The sequence below is a fragment of the Phaethon aethereus genome (assembly GCF_964289735.1).
Source record: "Phaethon aethereus genome assembly, chromosome: 3".
Taxonomy (NCBI): Eukaryota; Metazoa; Chordata; class Aves; order Phaethontiformes; family Phaethontidae; genus Phaethon; species Phaethon aethereus.
In genome coordinates, this window is record NC_138576.1 from 127,999,069 (window position 1) to 128,020,204 (window position 21,136).

Here is a 21,136-nt window from a genome sequence, read left to right on the forward strand (position 1 = left end):
CATTCAGATGAGAAAGCAAATTGTAATTCCATTTTAAGCAACCTATTTGTCAGCACATGCAGTTTAATTATAAATAAGTACCTCCAGCAGTTATAATGAGTAGGCAAAATCTAAATGTTGTTTCTGTGCTTGTATAAACCTGCATTTAGAGTGAACTAAAAAGCTGCCTGAATTACACTGAAAAGTATTGGTTTAGTATGTGCATTTTTAGCTCTACTGTTCGAATACAAACATACATAAACCGTTTCCAAAGACTTTAACAGATTGAGTGAATTAGGGGGATTTTCATGGGAATGACAAGAAGCAGATCTCTTCCTGATGAGAAGGTCACGACGTACCAAGTTTCAAGTCCCTGTCCAAAGTATGGAGCACAGGAACCACACAAGAGAGATCACCAGACTCATCTTAGTATCAGCAAACCAACATATTTCTAACTCATCTCATTCTTGAGAAAGGGCTGAACTACATTTGCTGAAGTTTTCCAGAGTTATTCAGCATGCAACCAGCATGGGAAAAACACCACAAAACAAGAAAGTCAAATGATTAAAATATTATAAAGTTGGAAGAAGCTTACAGAAAGTTATAGTGATAAGTCCAAAACATTAATGGTCTTTGACAAATAAGAGTATCTGATTATTTAAAATAACCATATCTGAAAATATTTCCAAAATGCAGTATGTCAGAACTTAACACTATAAGAAATCTGATAACATTATGTCTTGCAAATACAATAAGCATTGAGATGACATATCTTTGCAGTATATTTAAACTTTGCTGCCTTCACTTACAGGTAGCTCAAAGATGGATAAAGCATTTCAACAGGCTAAATATTTTAAGTAAACTTTATGACTAATATTACATTTGTTTTTTTTATAAAGATATAGATGAATGTGCAACTGGAACCCATAACTGTAGAGCTGACCAAGTATGTGTCAATTTAAGAGGGTCCTTCAGCTGCCAGTGTCCTCCAGGCTATCAGAAACGAGGGGACCAGTGTGTTGGTAAGTGTTGCTCTAGAATTCTTTTCTTTCGTTATCTACAGTCGCAAACTTCATACTGATTATAAAGTGTATAGGTATGTGCACTGTAAAATAGCTATACAACTTTGAAATGCAATGGAATAATCACTTTATCACAATAATTAATCACTAAAACATGGAACTAGAAACTATTTTAAGTATAATCAACAGTTAGAGTTGAACTTCACAAGGTTAATTTTCCTAATACTTACCATTGTGTTTATTGTTCATATTGGGGTACTGCCTAACATCCCAGATACAGTCATAAGACTACTACAGCAGCAAACTAAAGCATATCTTTGCACTGACCTCCGTGAGACTTGACTCCAGATCTGTAGGACCAAGCACTACCTTCACACAAACCTAATCCCTGCTCTGCAAAGCCCCCTTGGACAGTCTGTTTCAGTACTCAGCTTTACGAGGATAAATGAAAGAGATGGAAACTCTGAATGCAGGTATATGGTATTTGCAACTTATAAACCACTATGTCATAAAAGAGAATAAAGCAAAGTAAGATATTAGCACCCTTGAGACCTACACAAGTATAGCATTAAATTCAAGTGCAGTGTCAACGCTGCATCTTTCCTATTGCATCCTCATTTGAGGACATTATGCAAAAGTGCCATTACTCCATTCCTTCAGTCCTCCTTCAGCCTTTATTTAACTCCTCTTTCATCATTATTTCAATGGATGAATTGCTTTCATAGGCAATCCAGCCTTAAGTCTTAGGTTTGTCAGAGGTAACAAAAACTATGAAATAAGAGAATCAACTATATACATCATGAGGTGATATTCAAGACCGCCTCTTGTAAGACACAGACTGGTTTTATGCAGCCTAGGAGAAAAGCATTTGATTTGGCTTGTTTTTGGTTTTGTTTTTTTTTTTTTTTTTTTTTTTTACTTAGCAGAACAGGAACAACAGAACTTCAGGTTTTCTTCTTTTTCTTTACGTTAGGGATCCTGCATTTGAAAGTGTTTAAGACTTTTTTTTATTTTTAAGCTCTTTCAAAAAGCCTTGCTAAGGCTACAGGTAGTCACTGCCTAACACAGGGCTGCAGGAAGGAAACTGCTGACATTTCAGTATACATCTAGACTAATTTAAATTTCTGGGCATGGCTCTTTCTTTAGGGTTCTGAGCCAAGGGCTGAAGAAATCAACCCCAAAATTCTTATCTCTTTCCTAAGAGATGTGGATCAGGCCCTCAACTGTCAAATTGGTGCAAACACAGATAATCTGATTTTTCTCGGTTCTCTGTGCAAGAGTAGGATGAATAGTTTGGAATGTAGGTAGAGGAAAATAGGTCATTGATTTTTTTTAAATATCTGGGGTTTATCTAGCCTTTTTAGAGCAGGTAAAGTATATTACTGCTATGCAATAGCACTTTTTATGTCAAGACCCATGGTGCTAACTGAAAGTCTCACGGGACACGTTACAGCACTCAAAAGCAGCAGAATGATACACCCTTATATCTACTTGTACATACATTTATGCATCTAAATCTATCCATGAAGATGCCTGGAAAGTGACATTTCCCTTCTATTTAGGTCAAAACCAAGAATAACACCTGTGTTACATATTACACACTGACCTAAATTATAAGTACATCCCTACGCTCAGTACTGTCAGCATTTCAGAATAAAGCCTGTCTTTGGGGATTTCATAACAACTTAGCCAGAAAATGTTCTTGGGGCCAGATCTTGATAGAGGTTCTCCATATGGGAGGAAATGTTTCTCAAATTTGAAAGAAATTTTTCCAGACTATTTTGGCTTCAAGGTAGAGGGAGAAAAGGACTCATTTCTAACAATTGATGGATTTTACTCTAAACACACTAATCATTTCTGTCTTTGATTTTTTTTGGTTTTTTATTTGCTTGTTCACATATTGCAAAATTAGTCTTTTCTGAAACATGGGACCGCAGATAGAATGAATTGTTTGCTGGCATTACTTCCAACAGAAGATTTGGCCAAACTGATAAGATAACATTTAGCCCTTAGATCTGCATGGAGCTGATGTGCCTAATCCCACAAGAAAAACTCCCACTGAACTAGAGTCAGATCCTGGAAGCATTTATATGCATAAATGCAGTACCTAAGCAGCACAGCATTGCTCATAGGTCTATATTGTATAATCAGATCTTTAAATAGCAATTTGTAAGAGCTTAGTCCCGTAAAAGTCAAGGATGGAAGAGATCTGCTGTGCCTCCTAATTTATTCCACTTCCAAATTTCTCTCTGCAGAAGAGTTACAGCAACAATTGCTACTGTACAGATAGCCAGGAATTTTCCAGCATAAGCCTTTTCATTCAGAACCATCCAAAACACTCCACTGCTGAGTTTAGCCCCAAACAGCAACTGCAAATTCAGCAAAGAAAGGGTTAACTTGTGAAGAATATTTTTTCACTTGATATTAAAACAAACACTTTCCTCATTATAAAAAAAAAGTCTTGGCCTCTTTTTAAACACATCTATGGTGGAAACAGCTGGAGGTAGGAAACTCAAGATCTGGCATGGATATGGGAAGTGCCTTTCTTTGTTCCAGTGAAAACTGGTCTTATTTGTCTGAAGCGTTGAGCCTTTGAAATCTCACATTGTGTACACGTACAGAACATGGCATTGATTTCTTCACCAAGCTTAAGCAGGCTATAACTAAAGACGGCTGCTGCACATACCTGGATGATCAGCATTGTGGCATATTTTAAAGAGTGTTTTTCAGACAAAAACAGAGTCAGTATCTCCTCCAGAATGCAAGGAAATCTTTTAAAATGGAGAGGTAAAAGAATGGGCTGTTGCACATTTTGTATGGTTTGCAGGTGAAAACCCTGCTCCAATGCACATTAGGAATGCTGAAACTTGGAAAGGCAGCCTGCTCCACCTCAAAACCAGGGCTAATCTGCAAGGAGGGTCTGTGGAAAGTTAATACTGCCTGAGATAGCACCAACTTCAGCCCATCCGATCACCTTCCCTGGCACCAGAGCGCAGCCGGAAAGTGCTAGTGCTGCTGTATGGAAAGGTATGCAGGAGAGGCAGAGAGGGGACCGGGAGCAATGGCAACCCCTTGGGGGAGGAAGCCAGTTTCTGGGGGATCCCTGCAGAAGCACAGCCACCTGTTTGCTTTTCAGGCCCATTAATCTTCTATCCTTGCCGTTCCCCTGTACTTGCACAGAAAATTTGGACTCTTCCTAATGGAGCTGAAAAGATTTAGTACATCCTAAGAGTGCTGTGCGCAAATTTTTGGAAAAACAAGAGCTACAAGCCACATCACTGTGTTGATCGGCATTATGTCTGCTCATGAGAAATCTTGATTGAAAAGCACAACAAAACATTCCCAGTTTTACCTACACAAAATAAACAAGACCAAGCAGTACTGTGGAACTGAATCAAAAATAAAGTTGGAATGTGTATTGATCTCAGTGGATAGAAGACAATCAGCATAAAACATTTTTTTACAGAAGTCAAAGAAAAAGTTAAATAATATTGCCATTAATTATCCATGGAAGCAATACCTGGCTCACATAAGCTTTTATCCCTGCTTTTAATCAAGTGCAATTAACTTTACAGTTTCTTTGGACACAAGACAGCAACAGTGAACTGCTGTGATTCCATTTGAACTAATTTCTTTTTCGGTAACTCAGACATCGACGAATGCACCCTGCCTCCATATTGCCACCATCGATGCGTGAACACTCCCGGTTCCTATTATTGCCAGTGCAATGCCGGTTTCCAGTTAGCCTCCAACAACCACACCTGTGTAGGTAAGAACTTCTCTGCACATACTTACACATAAGCTCACTTGGTATAGAGACAAATACTGTTGAAATTTACTAGTTGAAATCTAACTACCTTCATCCCAACTTAAAAGAAATAAATACCGACCGGTAAGACATACCCATTGCTCTATTGAGACCCTCTCCTGCAAGTGATCTGAGAAGTACAAGAGGGTTATAGAGAAAATTGGAGCCCTACTGAAGAGCTGTTATTTTGTCAGCGTAGCAGGTTTCTGAGGAGCATCTAGTTTGGCAAGTGGAACCCTGGAGTTTTATATACATTATTTAATCTTACATTTAATTATTCTTTCAGTTCTGGTGGATCACTTTGCATGATCATTGGCTTTCATGATATTATTCCCAGTTCATGCAACACAAAGGCTGGAACTGGAAACCAGGGGAAACAATACTGTACAACTGCAGTTAAGTGTAATTATCCTCAGCACGTGGTAAATGTAGTGAGAAAAGAAAGCATCGATAAATGTCACATATTAATATCTAGAAAATTATGTTAAAAATGAAAATGAGGGTCACTAGGGAAGAGTGACCCTTTAGAGGTGATCCTTCCTTTAGCAGCAAAGCGGTTAGGGAAGCCTTGCAGTAAAACTTTAAGACTATTTGAAATCGTTAAGTTCTGTTCTAGAAGAATTAGAGTAATAATAAAAAGGTAACTATGTCCACTGAAGTGCAGAGATACTGGCCATAAAAAAAAAAAATCAAGAGACTGGTGATGGAGATGGTCAGAACTTCTTTATGGCTATAATTTTTATATAAAATTTCTATTACATTTTTAATATATAAAAATCAATCTGGGTTTTACAGCTTCTACCATTATTTCCAAGCATTGCCATATCTTATCAAGTATCCTGGCACACTGCCTAGCACTGAAGTGAGAGGAATTTCTTGTTTTTCACCAAATCATAGGGTAGAAAATTGCACATGGACACATGTGATAAGTTGTTACTTGACCCTTTCCGTGGCTCAAATGCAAGGTGTATTCTTTTAGTTACACTCACAAATCCATGACAACTCCAAGTTTGCTAGGTGCTTCACCAAAATGCCCCTTCTCTAACTTGCTGGCCTCCCAGCCTAAGGCGGCATACTCCCACCAGGAAAGGTGGGATAAAACTTAAGAAAAATCTGTAAATGCATGGTTGCTGCATCAAGACAGACTTTCACATCTGCAACAGTCATCTGGCAGAAGTGATACTTGACAGCTGTACCAATTACATTTGTGTTACAACTTCTGCATATATTGAAAGTGGGTCAATATTTCTTGGAAAGAAAACAAACAGAATTGTGGCTTTGGCTAGCTTATTTATTCCTTCTGGTAGCATTGTCATGATGTACATTCTTTGCACTGTTGCCTGAAATTAACTAAAAGGAGGACGAAAAAAGCCTTTGTAATCAGTTTTCCCTTATTACCATTCATTTTCAGGACTAGGAGGTTCATCATATAGATAATTAATTTCCTCCTTGTTGATTTTTGTGAATGCCTAATCTTAGTAGTCTTTGTCCGTTTTTAGTTGTATCTGTGTCTTGCTGACATTTATAAGCATTTGCAAAAGCCATGAACTCAAGATCTTTTCTTTCCCAAATGCAGCTCTCTACTAATACTTGTATCTGATAAACACAAATACGAATGGAAAACATGCGGGAAGGAGTACAGGGGAAAAATACCCTAAAAATCTACAGAGTGAATGACAGAGGCAGCAGTTAGTCAACAGCCTATGAAAAACAAGTGTTATAGATTCCAGAGGTGATGACAGTTACATAAACTTGCCATTAAAAATTGCTTCTCTTCTCATACCACAGTGTTCTCACATATGTTCTTAGGATGGGCACATCATGGAAAAAATCTAGCACAGAAACATACCTTCCCCCAATATGGTCGAGGCCTTACAGCATTGCAAAACTCTACTGGCCTCAAAGGCTCATGTTATAATTGTAATGGAATTTAAAAGAACAAATTTTAAGAGTAATAAATAGCTCAAATAAATCTTAACCACTGCATGCTGAGAGGTCTTATCAGTATGTGTTCCTTATATCAATTATTTATAGAGACTTGGCATTTCATACCTGAAAAAAGACTCTGGAATGTGGAGTTTAATAGCCACACTAAACATTTTTGGAAGAATTCATCACACATTAGAATAACTCTCATTCCTGGAAAAATGCTTTTTTCCTACATGGAATGTAAAGCATAGATCTGACATTGTTCCAGTGACTGCAGTTCTATATTGATATAGTCAACTGAGCTTCTGCTAGCAATAGGCCCAGACTAAGGACTAATCCACTTAATCAGCCTAATTACCAGCTACACAAGATAAAGATCTGTAATTTTTCTTTCAGACATAAACGAATGTGATGCCAATAACCCGTGTGCACAACAGTGTTACAATATACTGGGTTCTTTCATCTGTCAGTGTAATCCAGGATTTGAGTTAAGCAGTGACAGAATCAACTGTGAAGGTAAGCAATTTCTTTTGTCTTGGAAGAGCAATTTTTTTTTTTCTTCCATTATTTTCCCAGAAGTCTTTCAGTGAACTAAGGGATAAAAATTCAAGAGGAGCCACACTGTGGGTGCAGTTTGTAGCCAAAACCCTTAAGACATTTACTTTTTTATGTTGCAAATGTGGTTGCTAATACACACCTTAGCAGCTGTATTCAGGTACACGTAGGTATGGGTATCTCTTTAATAGTAAGTGCAAAACAGGACAGACATTACTACACTTCAGATCACAGCTGGGAAGAATAAGGCTTCCGAATACTTATTTCGCAAACTCAGTTGAATTGTGTGTGGTCTAATGCTGATGACCATCAAATGAATCAGAAAGGAATGCAAACTAAAAACAAGTGCAATTTAGTGTGCTGTTAGGCTCCTCTGAAAATAAAACCTCAAATTTGTGATTTTAAGGAAGCGACAGTTGTACTTTCAAGCCTGTGTATACAAACAGCATGTCTCCTGATGATTATACAATCAACACTATTTTCTCTGCCAGTGCCTCCACAGGGGTCCTCTAATCTCCTTTTGGACACATGATGATCTCACCCTTAAAGCCCATATCCTTTCTACCAGTCTTTGAGCCAAAAGATGTCTTTTTGGTTTACCACTGCCCTCCTAAACAAGCCAGCAGAGCTATTACAGATGCTCCCTCTCCAAGCTGCTTAAGCTAATCCTACTTGCAAGCAAACAGAACAGGGAGCAGCAAGTATGCAGGCTCCAAGGGCATCCCTGATGAAAATTAAGAACTAGGCTCAAGCCTCAGAGGTAGTAGGAGGGAGTTACGCTGTTTTCCAAGCCATTCCCTAGTTTTGATAGGTTTTCATTTAAGATTCATTCAGAATTTAATTTCCAGTTAATGGCATATACGGTTAAATTCTGTTTCACACTACACTTCTCTATCAAAGGACTGATGGTTACACAAGGATTAAAAAAAAGCAAAAGAGAATGGTATGCACTGAGTATTACTTGAAGACAAAAAGTAGGCCTTACCCTCTTTCCCAAAGAGCTATTCCATTAAGGTAGGGCACAAATATAAAGGCAGTATTTTTGCCTTACTAACTAATCTCACATCTGTGTTTCTTGTGAAAGTAATCATAGTTTGGAATACTAAAACTATAAATTCTTTCAAGAGTTGTTTTCCCAAACCTGTTCTGAAGTCTAACTTAGCTTTGCTTTCTCAAATCCAAAATTCTCATTTGGGAAGATTATTGATAAAACACAAGTAGAACTAGCCCTTCTGTTTGCAACTTTGAGGCATTAAGCAGTACAGTTCAGTTTTTTGACAACTTATCCTTTTTAGACAGAATTCATTTTTTCTTGTTAGAGCCAGCATTTAGCTATTCTGTTGAGTTCTGTAACAAGGTAGATGTTAAAAACAATAAGTTTAAGCTCTTTTGCTCTCTGCAGACACTGATGAATGCAGAACCTCAAGTTACATATGTCAGTATCAGTGTGTCAATGAACCAGGAAAATTCTCATGTGTCTGCCCTGAAGGATACCAGGTAGTAGGAGGCAGAACATGTCAAGGTAAGTGCCCTCATCTTAGCAGTCTCCATAGTGCATTACTAACGCCACCGTTTCAGGCAAGACTAAGAATGCTTGCTATCCAAGTGTTTGTATTTCGTGACAGGATTACCATTACATTAGCAAAAGATATGTTGATAAAGCATTTGATGATTAATTGCATATCTTCTATTAGCTCATACTTGAATCCTTCAGATTCTTAGGACAAATCTTCAGTTTTTGCAACTCCCATGTAAAACTTGTCTTCGATGTTTAGGTAGTGAGTCTAAGTTTCAGAGACATTTATCTCTGAAGAAAATCAGGCTGCTTTTGTAGACACTAAACCTGGCTTTGTATCATATTTTATAGAGGTTCCTAAATCCAGCCACAGTAGAAGTGAAAGATATGTTTCTTCTGATAACAGGAGAAAAAAGTGCAAGACTTGAGCAGCTTAGATAAATTATGTTTAGCAAAGTAAATGTTCTGGTCAGGTGCCACCAAACGCCAGAGTTCTAAAGTTTGTGTTTTTTAACTCACTGGTGCTAAATGTCTGTGCATCTTATTAGAGAATATTGCAGAAGAACATATTAAGTGCAAGAACCACTGCTTATGTAATCCAGAAACCAATTTAACAGTCATTTTTAGAAATAAATAGGTATGCTAATTATAGGCAGAAGGGACAAGGAAGTAATTCAAATTTTGTTACTCATATTTTTATTAATTTCAGATTCATTTCTTTCCCTTCCTAAGAACAGCAGCTGATACTGAACATTGTGGGGTCATTAGTTTGGCCATCTAAAAATCTGTTTGTGCCTTCTGAGAGATTACATTTGAATAAACCCTTTCTGTGACTGTTAATTTCGGGAGACCATGTAAGTAGACAGTAATGGAGTTCTGGCACTGACAGGATAATAGAGCATTAATACCACACAAGTCTGGCTGTCCCCACCTCCATTCAGGGTTATCTTCCCAGGGGGGAAAAAAGAAAGCTCTACTTTGCACAATAAACAAAATTTTCATTATTCCTTTCAAAGCTATTTCAGTTAAAATATAGCCATTAACTAAGCATTTTCATTAGACCATGAAACTCAGGCAATTAAAAGTGAGAACCTGCAAAAGGCAGGAAATCACAGTTCTGCCTCAAAACCTTTTTCTTCTGTCTACTAGATATCTTCTGGTATAAAATCATTCTTTGCTAATTAGAAACTTCACAGTATTTCTACAGTTGCATTACATACGATTCATGTGTTTTAGTCAACTAAAAAAATCCCCAAACTTGATTAACACAATTCATTTATTAACAAATTTATTCAATTTCTGCATAGAGAAACCCTTTATAGACAGGCCCCAGAAAAGCAGGTAAACAGAGACCTGTTTGGTTTCATCAAGACAAGCAGGTGGCTTGTTCTTGTTGTTGTTGAGGACATTGTGTTTCTTTTTGTAGCAAACTCATTTCCATCTGCTTTGACAGAGTCCTTTTTCTTTCCTCCTAGATATAAATGAATGTGAGACTACTAACGAATGCAGAGAGGATGAAATTTGCTGGAATTACCACGGAGGATTTCGCTGTTACCCAAGAAATCCTTGTCAAGAGCCTTATGTTCTTACATCTGAGAAGTAAGAGGAAAATTAGTCTTTTTTTTTTTTTGGTTCATCCTCAACAGGCAACATGATCAAATACAACTGAAAGCAGTACCATTTGTTTGCAACTATCACAGTTTCATCCCCTTTTTTTTTTTTTTCTTTTCAGCCGCTGCGTCTGCCCCGTTTCAAATGCCATTTGCCGAGAGCTGCCTTACTCTGTCGTGTACAAATACATGAGCATCCGTTCAGACAGAACAGTACCATCAGACATCTTCCAGATTCAGGCAACCACTATTTACCCTAATACTATTAACACATTCCGGATCAAATCTGGAAATGAAAATGGAGAATTTTACCTGAGAGTGAGTATTGGTGGGAGTTGGACCCTGAGCAGGGCATAAAAGCCACTGGTGCACATCAAATGTCCCCGTAAGAGTATCACAGCATCCCAAAGTTTATCAGCTTTTTGATACTTCCTTATTAAATGTGCTTGGTTTCCAAATTTTGAAAAGCCTTTTACTTTCCTACTTGAAAACTCTAAACTGAGAATCAAACTGTTTCTTTCAAATGAGTATAACACTAGTAGCAATAATGGGTATCACAGGACTGCTAAATATTCATGTCAGACACAAATGAGAACTCTATGCTTTTCACTCTCTCTATCAACACCCCATGTATATGTATATTTAGGAGAGGATTATGGAAAGATTCCTTGTACAATTACTTTCATTAAGTTTCCCATTTTTGTGAAAAAGAATAATAGCTTGGGATGGGGCACTGATTTCTACAGTGCTAAGTTCAGGCCACCTTGCAAAGGTTTTGTGTCAAGACATCCTTAAACCTTTATTTTCTCAAAGTGCTGCAACTATTTTGGAAAACCACAACAGTTCAAAAGACTTACAATAGCAGTATTTCCTGTTCGCGTAATGCATTCAAGTAGATACACATGAATGAAAGTGACTATAACATCTGCTTTTTAAGATTTTTTTGGAAGAAATCTGATTTTCTTGGACGCTTGTAATATTTACAAATTCCTGGGAAATCCTTTTTGCTTCGTATGTGGGTTTACACTCAGTAAAACAGCATGAGCACAAAAAATTTAAATCATAAATATATTAGTTGGAAGGTTTTCATTTTTGTTTATTTTTCTTCGAATCTTAAGATTAGGGCGTTTTGAAAATAAATCCAGAAAGTGTACTAAGATATGGCACTGCTTATTTACACGATGTTTCCCCAAGATTGGAATGACGAAGTACTCATCTGCATCTCACTTCTTCTGGTATAGCCTATAATCCAGTGCTTTTCCCTGGATTTATTACACATCAAAACCCCATAGCTACCCCCAAACTGCAAACAGTTAATTTGCTTAAAGAACAGGACACTCCAACTCTAGCTTGGGGTTAGACCCCAATCTAGCCTTCAGACTGACTTTTCTTTAGACTAACAAATCCAATCTTCTGTTGCCACCCAACAAGGAATTGCAGGCCTTAAGTAAGGAAGCGTGTGTTTATTCCCGTCAAGGGACTGTGGTAAACAAAAGCTCACTTAGAAGTTATTCCTATTGTTGTAGCAAAAGTCTGAGCTGGGCCTCAGATACAGCACATGGATTGGATTCATCTGTATACCCTACTCATTAGACACGGTGAGAGAATTTGTAATAGATGGAGTTTACCCTTTTATTATCATCTGTAAATTACAAAGCTTTTTAACAAACCAGCAGCGTGCCACAGACAAGGGCTGTCAGCATACCCCGGCAGCATGATCCCAGACTGGGAAAAGAGCTTCAGAGCAGTACAAGACCGGGATGGCAATAGGCACATCAGCTGCAAAAATTCCCAGTGTTTACAAGGGGAGCACGACTTCTTCTCAAGTGTGAGCCATGAGACAGATTTAGAGTTTCCACTGAACAAGCTACATCACTGCTAAAGACATTAGGTCTCTTGTTTTACTTATTCTTCATACATTTTAAAAGCTGATAGATGGGGATAAAAACCAAAGACCATCCTGGGATAGATTACCACTTTTCACATCCTTTAGGAGAGTCAGCATAACCAGGAACAGATTTTGCAGTGCAGTTTATTCCTCTGAGCCTTAGTCAGGTAAAGTTTTCCCTGCAGCAAAGCCAGGTGTGAGATTAGTCATGGCCATTGAAAAAATGTTAAAAGAATACTTGCATTGTATATCTGTGTGCTGAGACAGAGCATTTTTACAGCATAGTAACACGCAAGCACTCTCTTGACACAAACTAGGGAATCGTTTCAGATTTGACTGAATTAAACTTTTTTTGTTGTTCTTTCAGCAAACAAGCGCCGTAAGTGCAATGCTTGTACTGGTGAAATCACTATCAGGACCAAGAGAACACATTGTGGATCTGGAGATGCTAACAGTCAACAGCTTGAATTATCGTACAAGCTCGGTGTTAAGATTAACAATAATAGTGGGACCTTATGCATTTTAGTGGTTTTCAATAACCCTTCACTGGCACTCAAAGCAGCCAAAGAGTATTATCTTAAAGAAAGCACTTACTATTTTATTTATAGATTTTGCTCTTTTTTTTTTTTAAGATTTGTTTAGTAAGTTGGTATCTTTAATCCACACATTACACCTGTAATTCAAAATTAGTAGATGTGTTCCATAGTATAACATGGGCATTGTCACTTTCTGTATAAAGATTTAAATCTTTTTTATTACCTTTCTTGGACTAGTTACATACTACGCTTTTGTACAAGAACTGTATGTTCATACTATCTCGTAAAACTTCACACACCCTTCCTAGCCAAATAGGTCATGCAATTAAAAGGTGATCTTCTCTGTTCTTTTTATTTTAAATTCTAATGCAGCTACACCGACAATCTCAAAAAGAAAAAATTATATAGGATGAATGATACACAAAGTAACGGTTATCTGATAAGCTAAAATATATTTCTTCTTTTTAACAACTTTGTAACAAAAGATAACAGTCAATAAAAATCTATTTCTGTAGACATTTATGTGCTACCATTTGGTTTTTCTAATCTGGGTTGGAAGTAAAGTTACATTGTGAGAAGTGTTTTGCATTAGGTTTTTATATGCAGATTGCGTTAACCATACCACGGAATAACATTCTGCTCTCTCCAAGAAAAATAAACCATAAGAAGAAAATTTCTCTAACAATGAGAAACTCCAAATGGAGAATCGCCACACAGGGTACACGTGTCCATGCTTTCTCCCAAGAACACTGTTGGTAGTTACCGGTTAGATACATACAGCATTTTCAGACAGAAGTTAACATGCTATTTTTCCAGCAATACTATGTTGTACACTAAGAATTGAGTGCATTTGCTTATTAAGTTATATTTTCAGGCACTCAGTCCTATTTCTGCTCTTACAACTCAGATGTATCATGTACAGTGTTCATAAAAATCTTTCTAATTCAAGAACTAATAACATCTTTTGTAATATGTAAAATCTTATTTCTTGTTTAAAATGTAGTAGTTAATCCTCCGATGTACAAAATTTTTAATAAAGCTCTCTTACCATATTGTATTTAGTCTTTTTTGAGGTAGTTCATTGGCTGCATTAGGGGGCTGAATTGTCAGCTACTGTGGGAGTCAAAGCCCCACTGAGTGACCCAGATCTCAATCTACATAGAAGACTAAAAAACACAATTCCTTTGTAGAAAGACAAACTTATTACCTGCTGAGTTTTAGTTTTACTGAAATTTTAAAAAGGAAAAATATACCAACATACAATTAGCTAGATAGTTGCTAATTTGCAGGAAGGAGCCTGTTTTCTACTTAAAATTCATTTTCTATAGAAAATATGTGAATAGTGCATACATTATACACACAAAAAAAAATCCTCTTGTGGTGCAGACCAACAGATTCACATTTTTTCATGTCAATCACCCTCAGTGACTGCTCTCAAGGAATGTGCCAAAAGCAGCAACGAGCATGGCCGGAGAACTTGGCATCCAGAGGTCCTGCACGGCAAGACAGCAAAAATTTGCTCCAGAATATAACTTTGCACAGGCCACAACCGCTCTGGTTTAGGGTGACACATCCCCCACACTCAGACAAATTGCAGAGCAGGACCCCATTACCCAATGATCATTCCTTCAGGCTATCATTTGTGGCTTTAAACAAATACTTCAGCTGCCAAAAAGGTCAGAGCATATGGTTGTGGCATAGGCCAAAAAAATAGTGCAGGCACTGGGTCACATTTGCTTGCCCTGGGGCCCCAGAGCTGTGGGATAAGACCCCAGGTAGCCTTCATCCCTCTCTGCAGAGAGGAGCTCACCAATACAAACCCAGCTGCTTTGCAGAGGGATTTAATTGGTGTCTTCCATGGTGAAAACCCTCTGGTATATAGAGTTTGGCTTGCAGGAAGCTCCTTCCTCTCCCCAGAGGAATTCCTCCCCATTCATCATCACTACAAATCCTCTTGGTTTGAAAGGCAACTCCTCACCCCACACAAGTACTGAGCACAACGCCTCTAACCTCCTCCTCCTCCCTGCAATTCTTGCGGCAAGCAGCATGCTTTCACCTCCGTACTTAGTTTGTCAACTAACAATTTCCCTCTATGTAGTCTGCCCTCAGAAACTAGCTGCGCTGGCCTCCAAGTATCCCACTCTGTCCCCAGCATTGGCACTGTTCTTGAACACTGACTTTTAGCTTCCCAAATTGTGTGATTCAGCATCGCCCATTCCAAGAAACAATCAATTTTTTTGTTGTTTCTAGGTTTAAAATGGGCAGTTTCCTCACATCTGGTAGAGCAGTACTTGAGAAGTGGCCCAGAGGAGGCTGAAGTGGCTTTGCCTCCTTCAGTCCTGGGACTTGCAAGGCACCAGGCTGGTCACTGCTGCAAATCAGACAGACACAAATCATCCCCAGGCTGCCAGGCTCTGCCCCAAGGATTCACTCTATCTTCACATTCTGCCAAAATAAACAGGGTGCTCATTTGCACCAGTTTCATCACTGGCACTTTTAATCCTTTTAAATCTTGGCTTATCAGACACTGATCCAAAACTGATCATTATATAGATCACATAGAAAAATATATAGTCATCAAATGGCACAAACAGCAGAGGCAGTTGTAGCTTGTCCATGTGCCCAGGCCATATTCAGCCCACTTGTTCCTCCACATCCCATCATGCTCATAGACTTGGCTTAAACCATTTTATTTTTGCACAAGCTGTCCTGCCAACCACCCTCCTCCCCATCTGTTTGCAATATTCAGGTCTATACGAGACCACTTACAGCCCAAACTAGCCAAGTCAGAGGTTATCACACATCGCTCAGGAGCACAGATCCAGATACTTGCCATTATTTTGCTACGAGTTGGTTGAGACCTAAACGCAGTCACTGGGTGTGGGCACCACTCTCTACACACAATGTTAATCACAGCACTTTTATGGAAGCGAGGAGCTGAGATAACAGCAGCCCCTCCAAACCAAAACACGAGCAGGCAAACAAAGCAAGCCAGGGACTACAGCAGGACTGTGCAGAAATCATAAGGGGGTGGTTGCTATTGTTTTGGATAGGGGTGCGGTACACGATTGAGCATGAGAGTGTCCGAAATAAGTCCTTAATCACAGTGAGAAGATGGTTCAGAGCCTGAACAAGGAGAGCTCTTGTATGCAACGTTGTGCCAGAAAGCCTGTGTGTTGTTAGGAGGGAAACCCAAAGGTTCATCCGATTCTCCAGGAAAGCAGGTCTTCATGTTTCTTGCAGAGGATACGGAGCTGCAGCAAACACGCAACAAAAGTCTAAATAGCTACTTGGGTTAAAAGGGACCCTGAAATCCCAAGAAATTATGAGAGTAAAGTTTTTACTCAGCCTTCGCTATATCCTACCAGCATGACCATTTTCAATAACATGCCCCAAGAAAGATTCTCATATAAATCTCTGTCACTGTTGTAGAAGAATCTAAATCAGGATCACATGCAAAGTTTAATATCTTCTCAGAAATAGAAAACAGGGAGATAAAAGTAAAAGAAAATAGGACTGAGTAAACAGAACTTAAGGAAATAGAAACGCAAGTTCATTCACTTCCCCGAGACCACCTGAACACAGTGCAGTGGGATTATTTTGTTTGGAAGGCTCACAAATTCAAGTTTATTGTTGAATCCCGTTTCCATGACCGCAAAGAGTTGCTTATGTTTTGAATGATCATCCATGTTTCTAACTTTATAACTTGCCTATTAAAATATAGAACAGCTGCTGCCCCAGTCAGCTGTTCAGCATATGGAGCCCACCAGGGACAAAGCCCACTGTTAACAACGAGAATTATTTTTAACGCCCTCACATTTCTAAACCTCACCATCATCTCAGCAAAATGGCACGTTTCCACACTTCCCAGCTGGGGGAACACCTGCGTAATGCAAAACTGAACTGTGCTGCATCTGGTACAAAAACCAATTTCATTTCATCTGGCCAGAAGAAAAAGTTACCAGCCCCAGTGAACAGAAACAGGGCAAAAAGTCAACTGTGTTTTATATCTGGGGAAAGGCAGATGTCTAGTTAAGATGTTTATACAGCAAACATAGCTGTATATATTAGGAGGAAAGAGAGCTGTTTAATAAAATGGAGTTGGCTTACATTTGCCAAAGCAAATTTGAAGGACAGTGCAACAGCTTTTGTCATTTCTGCATGGGAAAAAAATACAGTCTGATTTTATATTATACAGATTAAAAAATTACTTGTTCCATGTACGTGATCTCAAAGTTAACTCTTAAAGCCTCCCATTTATTGTGTATATGTGCCCAGCACAAAAAGCACTGTGTCACACCAATACAACAGAGTAGTATTGAAGGCTTCCCCCAATTTATTCTCTGGCATCTCAGAAAACACTTTGATACTAACATCAAGGGCTGTGTGGCCAAGACACACAGCAATGCTTCCTGCAGATCAAAATACTGGACTTTGGTGAGCTCCAGGTTTTGTTTGTAAACAGTCACACTGCGTCTGTCACATGCTGTTACTGCTCTCACTTGAGAGAGAAATTATTTCACTTTCTGATCCAGAATCTCAACAGTCCCAGAAGGGACATCAGCATTCAGCATCTCTGCTCGCTCCCAGAAATGCATCCGCATAATATTTTTGTAGTTTTAATATAATATTTTTGTAATTTCTACAAAACAACATAGTACATATATATATTCAAACAGAAGAAACATTCCCACTAAAACGCTTCAGATCAGACCTTTGAAAGTGCAAGGTTCAGCTCTCAGCTAAGCACTTCAGCAGCTCCTGCCCTACAAACACACACTCTGGTGCACTTTATTGCATAGCTGTAATGAAACATTCATCCCCCCCCCGAATACACCCCCTAAAGCCTCTGCAGTTCTGGTCTACAAAAACTCCCTATGCAAAGGCATGCGCCGTGCCCATCCATACACACAAGCAAGAATACAGAAAGGCTTTCAAATTTAGCAGCCTGCCAGGTGGGTTAACATTAAAAAAAAACACAAACGTATTTATGCTGTTAAACTCTGAAACCACAATCATGAATGTTACACAGACACTTCAAGGTCTAAATCCTGCCAATGCCACTCCAGAAAGAAACATCTGAACATGTGACCACCTCCTCCTGAGGGTCATATTTTCTTCTTGCACTTTGAATGTTTATTGGGTATCTATGTGCAATATATAGGAATGTTTCCTATACAGAATATATACAACAAACACCCAAGTGGGAAGTCAAAAGAGCAAAATTCTTGCAGGCGGCATGGAAACTAGGAAAACAAACAGATTTTGGAAGCTCAGAGTAAGGGCTGCAGAGGGGAAGCCAACATACCAAAACAGCAGGGTAAAAGGCATTATTAAAAATCAGTAAGTCATCTTCTGAGAAGCTGATGTTGTATATGAATGAGGAAAATAGAAGTGCTCTGAGATCTGGAAGGTCACATGTGAAAAACAAACAAGGCAGGCCAAAGGAGCAACTTGCAAACACCCGGACTAGCAAATGAAGCCTCTTCCAACCACAGCAGAAGCAGCCTCCCAGGAGGCTGATGGGGCCAAGGGGGTGACCCACACATTAGGGGAACAAGCACAAAAGATAATGCCACAGCAGAAAAACGAAGTGAAAGTTTCTATCATGTCCCCGGAGGAGGAATTTGGCAATACCACTGTGCCAGAGCTGTTCTTACAGCTAACGTATCAAAGGACCTGCCTCAAATTAAGGGGTGGATAGAACAGAGGGAGCAGAAAGTTTTGCTAACAATACCCAGTTTTTCAGGTAAAGATGAGCATCCCTGGAAAACAAGGCTCCAAATACTGAGAAAAACGCCAAACAAAACTAAAAGGGATAAATGTAAAGTGATGCAGATGAGGGAAAAGTTATCCCGGCTTTATTTGAACACCAAAGGCCTCTGAACTGACCACCACCTCTCAGGAGGAGAGTGGCAATGTTATGACAGACTATTCAAAGCAAACCACAGCTCCAGAAAGCTAATCTGGCATCAGGAATAATTAGGGACCTAGCATAGAATGAAGCTGAACATTGACACAGTTGTGTAAATCCACTGCATCTTGAACACGACATGCTGTTTGGGTCCCATTCCCCCCCTTCCATTCTTATGGCAGGGTGTTGGGAATGTTAAAGCTCAGAGCAGTCTGAAAAAATAACTGCACAAATTCACAGAAAAGCCAACTAAGACCCATTAAAAACACCGCTGTCCTGGACACAAGCTCTTCCCCTGGCACCTGTGGGCACAAGGAAAACATTTACAGTTTGCTATTAGCAGCCTCAAAGCTCTTACACACCCTTGTCAGAAGCTCTACCATCAGCAGTGTCTGTTATGACACCAAATGCCTAAAATCTGAACATCACACTGAAAAGAAAAAGGGACATAACCTGCACAAAACATTTTCTTTGCTTTAAGAACTTTGTGTGGTTGCTGTAGTCAGCCCACAGTGAACTGCCGGCACCGGATTTGGTGACCAGCCATCACACCCAGCTCAGAGGTGGCTGCAAAATCATTAACGCAAACTCTATGAGCAGCAGGCTCATGCAAAACAAAAAAACCAATCGGCTTCAAGGGAAAAAAATTTAACTTCTGTCCAGTTTAAAGGCATTGCCTGGAGGAAGGTAGCAGGAACCAGATCATTGCAAATAACAGTGCTTCTAGGAAAGCTGTTCCTGGACACACTTATAAGACATGAGTCGGTCCCTGAAGTGATTCAAAGCCTGAGGCTGAAGTTTGTGTTTGCTGCTTTCTCTTCACATAGTGAACCAGGCTCCAGACAATTTTGCAACCCAGAGTCGGGATAAAGATTACCCCCAATATTTAGTTAGGGCTGTTTTGTTTCACAAGAGCTTTAAAAACTGGCAAAGGTAAGTAGACAGTGGAAAACATGAAGCAACACACCAAGCCCTCACTGCTAGGCCAGTGATTTTGTACTAAAAACCAAATCACAAGGATCAAAATAGTAACGTGAAACTTTAATGGGGTCAAAAGATTTCTGCCTTTCCTCTGGTATGCTGAAGAGGGAAGACCTAAATTACACAGTGAACATCTCCAATAAAGTGCTAAAATTTCATGGACAATCAAGCAGTAGTTTCTTCTAACATATCAGAAAAGGATGCAGTTTCTTCTGTTTTCTGCAAACAGAGCCGATCAAGCTGACATATGTTTATGTCTTACTGCAAGCCAGGCTCATGCATTGTTTTCCTCACTAGTGCTGGGAACTATCAGACTGAAACCACAGCAAAACATTTGGAAGGGCATCCCATTTTGAGAGCCCTCTTCGCCTCTAGGCAAACTGGCTATGGTTGAGCTTCTCACTTTTATCAGGAAGCTTCCCCTTCTCCAACAACCCTTTTTCCCCACTGCTATACATTAGAGGCATCGCTCGCTGTTACAATTTCCATCATGCCACATTGAAAGCTGCCCAGCTCCATCACAAGTAAATATTTTTCAGGAATAGGTTTCCTTGCTTAAGAATTCCGCCCCCTCCCCCCCCCCCCCTTTCTGGAGTTGGCCAAAATTAAAAAGGAAGCTGCAGTTATGTTCTTGTGAAGCTTCCATCTTTGCTTTTCACAAAGGTTGTTTGCACACAGCTGTAAAAAGCTAGAGAAGCACCATGTTCACATCATGGCAAAGCTGAATATAAAGCTCTCCTGAAAGATTATGCACACATATACGTTATATATGTATGATACATACATGCAGTGCTGATACATAAAGAAGGAAGGATTCTCCTAGTACCAGTATCCCACTCAAATACACCTGCCTGCAAGGCACCAAGATAATTAAAACACATCTCAGCTGGCAGCTTGTTGGCACAGCTTTCTCCTACCCTAAAATTAGCAGTTAAGTCACTATTCATCTTGACATAATTTGATGCTTGTGCCTAGGCCAAAAAAACCCTAAACCAGGCTATTTTCAGATGTTAACATGCAATAGTTTGGTGTGTCTTTCTCTTCCCTGTACTGCGGGATATGGCATAAGCTCTAAAGACCAGCTTGGGGAAAAAAACCCCAACAAACACATTTGTAACATTTCCAGATTCTGGCTTTAAGCATCTATTACTGAGTTTCCAAGATATTAAATCTGAGCACAGTATGCTCAAGGCATATTTCAGAGGGGGGTAAAGCACACCCAGCCGACTCACACCCATCTTTAACCTGCCTCTTTAATGGGCTTCGGGCAGCATCCTGACACATCCTCCACCACAGACTTTTCTTACTCAAATTCAACCCTTCCACTGCTGTGGCATTGCTGCAGGGGTATTTTCCATCTCTGGACAGTAGATTATTTCTTTGCCTTTGGGTTTACCC

The 21,136-nt window shown here is 39.2% G+C and overlaps 1 protein-coding gene across 1 annotated transcript in view; it reads left to right on the plus strand.

Moving 5' to 3' along the window:
* The window catches only part of EFEMP1 (EGF containing fibulin extracellular matrix protein 1), a gene marked incomplete at its 5' end in the record, with an annotated part of 47,477 nt that extends 34,275 nt beyond the window's left edge, over nucleotides 1-13,202 (plus strand). The window contains 7 exons of the mRNA XM_081997957.1: nucleotides 879-1,001; nucleotides 4,651-4,770; nucleotides 7,135-7,254; nucleotides 8,696-8,815; nucleotides 10,285-10,408; nucleotides 10,542-10,737; nucleotides 12,675-13,202. Of these exons, the coding sequence (XP_081854083.1) occupies nucleotides 879-1,001; nucleotides 4,651-4,770; nucleotides 7,135-7,254; nucleotides 8,696-8,815; nucleotides 10,285-10,408; nucleotides 10,542-10,737; nucleotides 12,675-12,833 (962 nt within the window). The 3' untranslated portion in view covers nucleotides 12,834-13,202. The remainder of the gene's footprint in view (nucleotides 1-878; nucleotides 1,002-4,650; nucleotides 4,771-7,134; nucleotides 7,255-8,695; nucleotides 8,816-10,284; nucleotides 10,409-10,541; nucleotides 10,738-12,674) is intronic.
* Between the last annotated feature and the right edge of the window lie 7,934 nt (nucleotides 13,203-21,136).